This window comes from Geotrypetes seraphini, chromosome 1 (genome assembly GCF_902459505.1).
Source record: "Geotrypetes seraphini chromosome 1, aGeoSer1.1, whole genome shotgun sequence".
Lineage (NCBI taxonomy): Eukaryota > Metazoa > Chordata > Amphibia > Gymnophiona > Dermophiidae > Geotrypetes > Geotrypetes seraphini.
This window is the reverse complement of record NC_047084.1, coordinates 44,384,183-44,396,453: the sequence shown is the minus strand read 5'-3', so window position 1 is coordinate 44,396,453 and position 12,271 is coordinate 44,384,183. Positions and strand designations below refer to the sequence as shown.

The 12,271-nt window shown below is 43.3% G+C and overlaps 1 protein-coding gene across 1 annotated transcript in view; it reads left to right on the top strand.

Annotated features, from left to right (window-relative positions):
- NDUFAF2 (NADH:ubiquinone oxidoreductase complex assembly factor 2) overlaps nt 1–12,271 on the top strand; it is a 224,835-nt gene that overhangs the window by 142,486 nt on the left and 70,078 nt on the right. The window contains exon 2 of the mRNA XM_033930616.1: nt 11,181–11,270. Coding sequence (XP_033786507.1) covers nt 11,181–11,270 — 90 coding nt within the window. The remainder of the gene's footprint in view (nt 1–11,180; nt 11,271–12,271) is intronic.

Here is a 12,271-nt window from a genome sequence, read left to right as displayed (position 1 = left end):
GGATCCCAGGCCCTCCTGCCCTCGACGCAAACCCCCCCCCCCCCCAACGACCGCCCCCCCCCCCAAGAACCTCCGACCGCCCCCCAGCCGACCCGCGACCCCCCTGGCCGACCCCCACGACACCCCCAACCCCCTTCCCCGTACCTTTCTGTAGTTGGCCGGACAGACGGGAGCCAAGCCCGCCTGTCCGGCAGGCAGCCAACGACGGAATGAGGCTGGATTGGCCCATCCGTCCCAAAGCTCCGCCTACTGGTGGGGCCTAAGGCGCCTGGGCCAATCAGAATAGGCCCGGGAGCCTTAGGTCCCTCCTGGGGGCGGGGCCTGAGGCACATGGGCCCAACCCGACCATGTGCCTCAGGCCCTGCCCCCAGGAGGGACCTAAGGCTCCCGGGCCTATTCTGATTGGCCCAGGCGCCTTAGGCCCCACCAGTAGGCGGAGCTTTGGGACGGATGGGCCAATCCGGCCTCATTCCGTCGTTGGCTGCCTGCCGGACAGGCGGGTTTGGCTCCCGTCTGTCCGGCCAACTACAGAAAGGTACGGGGAAGGGGGTTGGGGGTGTCGTGGGGGTCGGCCAGGGGGGTCGCGGGTCGGCTGGGGGGGCGGTCGGAGGTTCTTGGGGGGGGCGGTCGTTGGGGGGAGGGGGAGTTTGCGTCGAGGGCAGGAGGGCCTGGGATCCCTCCTGCCCGTAATGTAGTGCAGGGTGGGGTTAGGGGGTCGCCGTGGCCAGGAGGACTTGGGCTCCCTCCTGGCCCGATATTGTCGGGGAGTTGGGGAATCGGCGGGGCAAGAGGGCTTGGGCTCCCTCTTGCCCCGATCGTGTCGGGGAGTCGGGGGGGCAAGAGGGCTTGGGCTCCCTCTTGCCCCGATCGTGTCGGGGAGTCGGGGGGCAAGAGGGCTTGGGCTCCCTCTTGCCCCGATCGTGTCGGGGAGTCGGGGGGGCAAGAGGGCTTGAGCTCCCTCTTGCCCCGATCGTGTCGGGGGTGCCAGGGACCACACGGAGTCACCCACCGTACCACCCGATTCGGGTAAGCGCAGGTATCGGTGGGTGGCTTATTTGCGGGGGGGTGCCTTATTTTAAATTTTTTTCTAAAAAGGGGGGGCTGTCTTATTTGATGGCCCTGCCTTATCATCGGGGAAACACGGTAGAAAAAAAAAAAAAATGAACAGTTAAGTCCCAGTTTTTGCCGCTGAGACTCTGCCCTCTCTCACTGTAAAATTAGACTCTACTTAGTCTGTCTTTAAATTTAAAAAATGTGTGTTGTTTTAAAAAACAATTATGTTTTTAGATGTATCTAAATAAAAATAATAACCAAAAATTTATCTTTTTTTATGTCATCTTAGCATATTTTATGCTGCAGAACGAATTATTTTTTTTTACATGTATTCTTATGGGAAAACGCGTTTCACATAACGAACGTTTCGCATAACAAACTTGCTCCTGGAACCAATTAAGTTCGTTGTGTGAGGCACCACTGTAGTTTGTTAGAAGCTCTCTTTATGAAAAAAAAAAAACACCAGAGTTTTGAGCTAGAAATTATGGAAAACAAATGAAACAGAAAAAATTGAATACTGAGTAATATTGATTTTGTTTGTTTGATTGTGTGTGTGTGTGTGTGTGTGTGAGCTAAAGCTAAAGTAAAAATATAGTGCCAGGCATATTTTAGGGCAGTGGTCTCAAACCCACGGCCCGGGGGCCACATGCGGCCCGCCAGATACTGTTTTGAGGCCCTCTGTATGTTTATCATAATCACAAAAGTAAAATAAAAGTTTCTTGATCATATGTCTCTAGCTATAAATTATAATATTATTATTAAGACTTAGCCAAAAGGAAAGATTTAAAAACTATAAAGAGTTTTACCTCATGCAAAATTGTCATTTCTGTAATAAGACATTAACTATTTTTTTTTTCTTAGGCCCTCTAAGTACCTACAAATCCAAAATGTGGCCCTGCAAAGGGTTTGAGTTTGAGACCACTGTTGTAGGGTAATAGAAAACTCTAGAAATGTGACTAGGTGCCTGTAGTCATACAACAAGGGTCTACCTAGGAAAAGATAGTACTGTAGTACTAGAACATCAATATTGTTTAGTTTTTTTTCCACTAACTATCTGGATTAGTACAGAACAATCATACATACCTAGTCATTCAATAGTAACCAAACACCTAGTCTCTTTCATAGATGCAGAACATAGACAGATTCTCACCAAGTATAATAAGTAACATAAACTAGAAATAAACATATGTAGACAAAAATTTAAACTAGACTCCCAAGAAGCTAGACTCTCCATACAATGCAACGCCAAAGAAAGTGAACAGAGATTTAATAGAAGACATTCAAAATATAGCTGTAAAAGGTGAAGTATTACTAATAGGTGATTTTACTCATTTTACTATCTCCGTTAGCCTCGGAAAATCTGATCTTACCTCTCAAAATCGGACATCGCGCAGCTCCTCTATGCCGTCATCCTTTCCTGTATGAATTACTGCAACATACTGTTTAATGGCCTGTCCACAAAAATCTACACCGTCTGCAATGAGTGCAAAATGCTGCATCCATCTCCTAAAGAACTTCAACATTTATGACCCAATCGCTCCAGCCCTACTTTCAGCCCACTGACTGCCCATCAACAAATGCTGTTTCTTGTAGTGTGGCCGGCCCTCGGGACTAGCGGTAACTGGCAAACGCTTACAATATTGACTCAGCGTGCTTCCCCAAGAGGGAAGAAGACCCTGTTGTGGATAACTTATCCTGTGTATAAAAACAGAATGGCTTCACACAGGTGAGTTATAAAATAAAGAAATCAAATTTATTCATCCCTCAGTGAGGGTCAAAATCAAAAAATGCATAAAGTCCAATAGCAATCCTAATAATGGAAAAATAACTTTGCACATACCAGCCTGGTCTGGTTATATTCTCAAAACACATATCTTATGTCCCAGGAAAGTCTTATTTCATCCAGAGAGTAATGGCATAGTACTCAACTCAGTCTCTAAAAGTCCTCTGCAAACAAACAAGAAAAACACAGCACACTGCAATGGTATAGCACTTCCCTTCCGAGTGTAATGGCAGAAGGTTGGCGGATTTGCCAAATCGGCTCTTTGATAAGTCAAAGAACAAAATAACCCTCAATCCCTCCACTAAGATGTTGAGCAGATCCTGCCCTAGCCTTCAGGGTATTCCCACACTATGAGAGATACTGCTGTAGTTGCTTCACTGCAGCTAAGTCATAGCTTGCTGTAGCCATCTTGGCATCAAGAAAAAAAACCTTCCAAACAAATCAAAATAGTTTGCTAGCATGCCTCCCTTGGCTAGCTTGCTCAGAGAATGCACTTATTGTCCCAGTAGTAAGGAAAACATTCAAAACAAAACAAAAAGAAAAGTTCACTCAAAAGCAAGCTATGCCAAACACAAGTCCACAATTAAATCAACTCATATCCATTTCTTCAATCAGTCCCACCTCTGGTAAAGCACTCCAGTCCATTTCCTCATGTTCCGAGTTTACCAAGGTTGTTCCTTCAGGTTCTGTGTTCAGCATTTCCACATCATTCGGCTCTGGAGGAATTGGAGGCTTTTTCCACCTGAGAGCTTCCCTGGCTTCTCCCCTTCTCCTGGACAGCCAGCTCTCCAAATGCTCCAAGGCTGCTGTGCCCCGCCCAGTCCTACTCAGGGGCCGGGCTTCCTTCAGCTGAGGCTCCCTTCTGCCCTGTTTAGCCAGCTTTTTACAAAATGGAGGATTTAAAGGGGCCCTGACTGATTTTACCAGGCTATGTTCTAAGTCTTGTTCCAATACAGCAGGTACTTCCTGCTCCAATTCCTGTCTAACAGGGACATAGTGGTCAGCCCTGACTAATTTCACAGGTTGCTTTTTAAGGTTCTTCCCTAGCACAAGGCCGGCATTGGGATCGGGCTTGTGACAATCTTTAAGGGCCTAATACGAGCCTACAAGACCTTTCATCATAAGGTGCCAAGCTATATATCTTCTAAATTAAAACTTTATACACCTAGATGAACACTTCATTCTAAAAATGAGAAATGACTCAACATATCTCCAGGACGATCACTGCACCTGGAAACAGCATGTAAGTGTTCCTTCAACCACTTCCTTCCATAACTATGGTACCTATTACTCCCACACATCAGACCATTGGAAAGCCTGATGGATTTCAGGAAAGCAGCGAAAACCTTCCTCTTTGATGACACAACCAGAGCCCTTTTATTTTTATATATGGACTTGAATCAACTTCATTCGCACCCACAAAATCCTACTGAACCTGCAATCTATAAATTGTACAATCTGTAATTTGGCCACTCCTCTCCATTTCCTCACTCTATGTTGATAACTGCAACCTAGATTCTCAATGCTGTAACTTCTCTAGGACATATCTCTATTGATGTTAATTTACCAACCCTCTAGCTGCTCTCCCGTCCAACATATTCTGTTCCCCCCTAGTATGTTAACCTCTTCTCCCCCTCCATGCTGAGGCTATGTATCTTCCCTGATATTTTATGCTGTGCATGTTCACTTGTAACCCATTCTGAGCTTTTGGGAGGACAGGTTATAAAACTAACTTAACTAAAAATGTTAATTGGGGTATCCCTAGAAGTAAGGAGATCCTGGATTCTCTACAAGGAGAACTGTTCCAACAGTTGGTAATAGGACCCACATGGGATAGGGCCATACTGGACTTAGAGCCTGATTCTAGTAAAAGTGCTTTAAGTTAGGCAATGGTAGATACCCTACCACTGCCTAACTTAATTGTTTTAATTGGTGTTAATTGGCGCAGTATTGACTGCATCATTTAAAAACAGTTAAAAAGAAAAATGTAGGTGCCCATAGGCACCTACAAAAAAAGAGTAGGCATGGTTTACACTGGAAATGACCTTAGGTGCTGCTAGGTGCCTCTGTAGATGCAATTCTTATCAAACATAGGTGTCGTAATGTAGGCCTGCAAAACCGTGGCCTACATTACTGGCATCTATATTAGATATAAGCCATGATTCTCTTAACTATGCCTCAGCATAATTGACACATGTCAAGTGCCGTTTTTGGAGGCACCAGCCAATGTAGGCATTATTACTAGAATCAGATCCTTATGGCTATATTCTATAAATGGCACTCTACTTAGGCAGTGCCAGGCACCCTAATTGCAGCCGCCTTGCAATGCCTAAGTTCAGGATCCATGCTGACTATGCCAGATTTCAGCCAGTCAAAAAAAAACTTAATCACTTTAAAAATTTGGCGCCCAACACCACTTTAAGAAACGTCATCCAACACAAGGGACAGTACAGTTTAGGAGGTGAAGAACTTATGTGCACAACAGAAGAAAGGGGCTTGGGTGATATTGTATGTGATGATCTTAAGGTGTTCATATAATGATTCAAAATGTGTGATCGTGGCACCGAGGTACCCCCCTCTTCAAACCCAGCATGCACCCAAAAAGAGGGAGACAAAGCCTTAGACTAATGTAGTAGTATAGAACTAAAAGGTACAAATCAAACTGGCAAAAAACTCCCTCACAGAACAGCTCAGGTTTAGAAAAGGGCAAAGTCACCGGAGGCACGTTCAAGGACTTAGCTGACAAAAGACGACTTGAGCTCCAACGCTGTTACATCTTCTCCAATCTTCCCAAAAAACGACCTTGTTTCACCAATGTTTGACTCATCAGGGGAACAAACAATACAGCCTTGAAAAGTGTCCTATTTTGAGTATAGCTTTACCTGCGTACGTTCTGGTTCAGCAGGACCTTATCTAACCCTTTCTCGAATCCCTGGAGGGTGCTTTCCCCTATAACAGCCTCTGGAAGAGCGTTCCAGATTTCTACCACTCTCTGGGTGAAGAAGAACTTCCTTACATTTGTATGGAATCTATCCCCTTTTAACTTTAGAGAGTGGTGAACAATCTCTCTCTAAGTCAATTCCCTTCAATATCTTGAATGTTTCGATCATGTCCCCTCTCAGTCTCCTCTTTTCAAGGAAGAAGAGGTCCAGTTTCTCTATCCTCTCATTGTACGGCAACTCCTCTTGTCCCTTAACCATTTTTGTCGCTCTTCTCTGGACCTTTTTGAGTAGTACTATGTCCTTTTTCATGTACGGCGACCAGTGTTAGATGCAGTATTCCAGGTGGGGGCGCACCATAGCCCGATACAGTGGCATGATAACCTTCTCAGATCTGTTTGTGATCTGCTTTTTGGTCATTCCTAGCATTCTGTTCACCCTTTTCGTCGCTGCTACGCATTGCGCGGACAGCTTCAATGACTTGTCTATAAGCACTCCCAAGTCTCTTTCCTGGAGGCTCTCTCCAATTGCAGCACCGGACATCCTATATTCATGCATATGATTTTTGGTACCAACATGCATCACCTTGCACTTATCCATGTTGAACCTCATTTGCCATTTCATGGCCCATTCCTTGAGTGCGTTTATGTCTCGTTGTAGGTCTTCACAATTTTTCTGTGTCCTCACTATTCTGAATAACTTTGTATCGTCTGCAAATTTAATCACCTCACTCATCGTATCAATTTCCAAGTCATTTATAAATATGTTGAAGAGCACGGCCCGAGCACCGAACCCTGTGGCACTCCACTGGTGACGCTTTTCCAGTCCGAGTATTGTTCATTTACCCGCACTCTCTGTTTGTTTCCTATTCATCAACCAGTTTTTAATCTACGTGAGTATATCACTCTCAATTCTGTGGCTTGCAATTTTTTTGAAGTAGACGTTCATGCGGGACCTTGTCGAACGCCTTCTGAAATTCTAGATATACAATGTCGACCGGGTCACTCTTGTCTATCTGCCTGTTTACTCCCTCAAAGAAGTGCAGTAAGTTTGTCAAGCAAGATCTTTCTTTGCTAAAGCCGTGCTGGCTGGTCCTCATCAGAATGTGTCCGTCAAGGTGATCAATGATGTGGTCCTTTATCAGCGCCTCTACCATCTTTCCTGGTACCGAAATCAGACTCACTGGTCTGTAGTTTCCCGGATTTCCCCTCGAACCTTTCTTGAAGATCGGCGTAACATTCGCCATTTTCCAGTCTTCCGGAATCTTTCCTGATTTGATCAACAGATTGGCTATTAGTTGAAGCAATTCAGCTATAACCCCTTTCAGTTCCTTGATTACCCTCAGGTAGATGCCGTCCGGTCCCAGGAATTTATTGTTTTTAAGCCTATCAATCTGCCTGCATACCTCTTCTAGGCTGACTGTTGACCCTGTCAGTTTCATGTCTTCATTTCCTGTATATAGCATGTTGGCTTCTGGTATATTGAATATATCCTCTTCGGTAAATACAGATGCAAAAATGTCGGCAGTTTGTCGGCAATGGCTTTATCCTCCTTTAGTACTTCCTTTATTCCATGGTCATCTAACGGCCCCACTGCTTCCTTCGCAGGTCATGTCCACTTAATATATCGAAAGAACGGCTTAAAATTTTTTGCCTCCTTGGCTATATCCAAGTTTCCAAGTTTATTAATTTTTTTAATATCCCGACCATCAAATGAATATCTGGCCGGTTTACAAAATATAGTAAAAGTAAATAATAGTTAAATACAATGAAGTGAACGAAAATGACATTAACTAGACTAACTGGAAAGTGAGGATAGGAGGGGAAGGAAGGGAGAAGTTACATATAATAGTTAAGATAAGAAGGGTGGGGGAAGGGTTGAACAAGTGGGGTATGGTAGCGTTGTTGGAGCGATTACTTACTCATATTAAAAAGCGAAGTAAAAAAAGAGAGAAAGGGATCTAGGGGCGGTCATAAGCGTCTTGGAATAGGAAGGTCTTTAAGCCAGTCTTGAAATTATTTAGATTTTGTTCATCCCGAAGGTATTGTGGAAGAGAGTTCCATAGTGTAGGAGCGGTTACTGCAAAATTAGTTTTTCGGGTGTAGTAGGAATCTTTAAGAGAAGGAATGAAAAGGAGTTTTTGGTCAGTAGATCTAAGTGTGCGAGGGGAACATTGTGGAATCAGTAATTTATCGAGGAATAGTGGTTGATGGGAATGTTTAATTTTAAATGAGAGTAGAATGATTTTGTAGGTTATGCGGTGAGTGATAGGGAGCCAGTGGGCCTCTTTGAGTAGAGGAGTAACATGTTCAAATTTTCCTTTTTTGTATATTAGTTTTATAGCAGCGTTTTGTATTAATTGAAGACGTCGGAGCTCTTTTTGAGGAAGTCCGTTTAGAAGAGAATTGCAGTAGTCTAGGTGGGAAATGACTAGGGAATGTATCAGTATGTTAATTGAGTCAGTGTCTAGTAAAGGGCATAATGATCTAATGGTACGGAGTTTAAAAAAACAAGTCTTTACGACCGAACTTATATGGTCATGGAAAGTAAGTTCACTGTCAAGTATGACACCAAGGAGTTTTATTTTGTTTTCCATTTGGAGAGGTCGAGATTTGATTGATATTGTTCCTAAAAGTGATTCGGATCTTTTTATTGGTAGAAGAAGCCCGCAGGATTTTTCGACATTAAGTGAGAGTTTATTTGAATATAGCCAGTCACTTATAGTATTTAATTTATTATTTATTTGATTTATGTCTGAGATGTTGGAGGTATTGATAGGGTGAAGGAGCTGTATATCATCGGCATAGGCATATATTGTAAATCCTATAGACTGTGCCAAAGTAAGAAAAGGAGATAGAAATATGTTGAAAAGTAAGGGAGATAAAATAGAACCTTGTGGAATTCCAAATGTTTGTGGTGTGATTGGAGCGGTTTCGTTTTTTACTTTGACTTTGAAGAAGCGTTCATGAAAATAGGATGAAAACCAGGAAAGGGCACTGCCTGTGATACCACAGTCTTTTAATCTGGACAGAAGAAGAGGAGGGTCAATCGTATCAAAGGCTGAAGATAAGTCTAGAGAAATTAAAAGAACAGATTTCTGATGTTCATGATAGTAGTGTATAGTTGAAATAAGACCTAGTAAGGATAGTTCCGTGGAGTATGAAGAGCGAAATCCAGTTTGACAAGGATGAAGAGCGTGAGTTTTGTCGAAAAATTCTGTTAATTGAGAATGAATAATTTTTTCAGTAAGTTTAGAGATTAGGGGTAGATTGGCTATAGGGCGATAGTTTTTAGGTATATTTTCCTCATAGCCTCTTTTGGCCCCTCTCACCGCCTTATGGCACTTGCTTTGATGTTGTTTGTGCTTTTTCCAGTTTTCGTCCGTTTTTGTCCTTTTCCATTCCTTAAACGAAGTCTTCTTATCTCTGATTGCTTCCATCACTGCTACAGTGAGCCACGCCGGTTCTTTGTTCTATTTCCTCTTGGAACACCGTAGACAAGCTGAAGTAGCAAAAAAAAAATGTTCTTTTCTCACATTTAAAGACAATAGACTGTTTTCAGTCCAATTCTTTATATGTGAGTTTGCAAACCATTGGACCCCTGAGGAAGGCGTGTTCACTGAAACACGGACTGTGTAGGGTCCGGTTGGATTTTTATCACAGTATTTTTTTATCATTGTACTTTTTTAATTGAATTTTCATGGTTTTATATGTCAGTGTTTAATAAATTATCTCCAGAACATCTGTATCCACAGTTTTTGTTTTAGTTTTCATCGGTGAATATGCATTCTACAATATTATTTTCCATGATTATGGTTACTTAAGCAGTAGTGTGCCTTAGGCAGCTGTCTTTGTGAGTTGTTATCAGAAACAAAAGACAAGACAAAAATAATAATAAAAAAATCATAATGTACATTTCCAAGACCACATTTTAAATTACGAATCATTTAAAATGTGATTATTTATAGATTTTTTTTTTTTTTCGTTTGCCAGACCAGTAGCAAAATTCAGTAGGTTTCTACTGTCAGTTATTACACACTGTCACAGGTTGCCAATTGGCTGGTGCTAATTTTACCCTTTCTAATTGTAATTAATATGCTTACTAATGTGGGTGAATAATTGAAGTGCATTCCTCTGTTCTAATAAGCTGATGCCAATTTGTTTTAGCTTTATTCGCTTATATGCTGGTCTTAATCTATTTGTGCTGGCACCGTTCCTCTTGCTGAAAGGTTTAGTGGCTCTTGGAGAGCAGCTATGTAATAGTCCTGTTTTCAAATTTTATATACTGCTGGCCTGGTTTTATGACTTACTGCCATGTGAGAAGTCCAAAAAGACACACATTTTTATTCTATTTTCTAGAAGCCAAAACAGGTACATTGAGTACATTTTTATTGGTGGGAGGATATCTATATTTGATGTATCAGGGTGGACACAGATTAGGAGAAGAAATTCCTCCAATTGCATCCACAAGTTCTTGCTTTAGGTGCAAAATTCCACTTAAGGTATCCTTGCAAATGTGTGATATGGGTGATATGATAAAGGTCAGACGTGATATGATAGAGGTCTATAAAATGCTGAGTGTTCACTCTTTCCAAAAATACTAGGACTAGGCAGCATACGATGAAGCTACTAAGTAGAGTAGATTTAAAACAAACCGGAGAAAATATTTCTTCATACAATGTGTAATTAAACTCTGGAATTTTTTGCCAGAGAATGTGGTGAAATCAATTAGCTTAGCGGGGTTTAAAAAGGGCTTGGATAATTTTCTAAACGAGAAGTCCAAAGGCCATTATTGAGAAGGCTTGCGGAAATCCACTGCTTATTCCTAGGATAATCAGCATAAAATCTGTTTTACTACTTGGACTTTAGCTAGGTACTTGGGACCTGGGTTGGCCACTGTTGGAGACAGGATACTGGGCTTCATGAACCTTCAATCTGTCTCAGTACAGGCAGTCCCCGGGTTAAGAACGAGTTATGTTTTTAAAGATGTTCTTAAGTTGGATTTGTATGTAACTCAGAAATTGTAGATTTTAAGATTCTTGCTGCTTACCTCTGCATCCAGCTGGCGAAAGGGCCAACTGTCCCTACCAGTGTTCCCTCTAAGGTATAGCATGCACAGCCACACACTGTTCTTAATGTGGCTATGCATCATTCCTGAATCTGCTACAGGAGAAATATAGGAGTCTATGCCACTGGAAATACTGTTCAGTGAAATCAAATGAAGCATCAACTGCGTTCGTAAGTACGAGTTGTAGTTAAGTCAGGCATCTGTAACTCGGAGACTGCCTTTATAATAATTCTTATGTTCTTAATGGATCTGATTAGACTGTCTTTGCTGTAAAAAGCATATGTAAATGAGTAACATTCTGATGTCAGATTTAAACAAAACATTTTTTTTCCTTCTAGGACAGACCACTCGGGAAAGAAGAACAGTGGAACCAGTGAAGAAAAAGGAATATGAATATGAAGCAGGACACATTCCCTTGGAGTGGGAAGGTAACCCTCATATTTATTTTAGTTTGATTATCTGACTTTCCTCTCAGCCTCAAAAAGCGTCATAATAAATAAATATGGCAAAATAAAGCATCACAAAATTGGGTAACATACATTCAAATATAAAATGCATTGCTTATTAACACATTATAAAATACAATACTCAGCTTTCCAGCTCAGCTTCACTCAGACATAGCAAAATTAAAACGGTCCTATCACTGACCAAATATAGTGGTACCTCGGTTTACGAGTGCACCGGTTTGCGAGTGTTTTGCAAGACGAGCAAAACATTGGCAAAATCGGTGCCTCGGAAACCGAGCATGGCTCGATTTACGAGCACCCCCCCCCTGCGATCCGGCACCCCCCCTGCCTCGAACCAGCACCCTCCCGCCACGATCTGATCCCCCCCCCCGCCACGATTGGGCACCCCCCCGCCACGATCCGACCCCCCCGACACGATTGGGCACCCCCCGCCACAATCCGACCCCCCCCCCGACACAATTGGGCACCCCCCCCCCCGCCGCTTCTTAGCCTCATCTGGGCACTCTTGAAGATCGGCCCTCGTCTGCTGGGCCTTGAGCATCTGAGCATGCTCAAGGCCTGCGAGTTCACCTTCTGAACGTGAACATGAACTCGCAGGCCTTGAGCATGCTCAGATGCTCAAGGCCCAGCAGACCAGGAGTCCGATCTTCTAGAGTGCCCAGATGAGGGTAAGAAGCAGAGGGGGGGTGCCCAATTGTGTCGGGGGGGATGTCGGATTGTGTTGGGGGGGTGCCCAAACGTGTCAGGGGGGTGCCGGTTCGAGGCAGGGGGGGTGCCGGATCGCAGGGGGGGTGCCTGATCACAGGGGGGGGGGGCCTTCGAGGGGAGCAATGCCGGTTCTCGGGGGGGGGGGGGGAACGCATCAAAGCGAGTTTCCATTATTTCCTATGGGGAAACTCGCTTTGATAAATGAGCATTTTGGATTACGAGCATGCTCCTGGAACGGATTATGCTCGTAATCC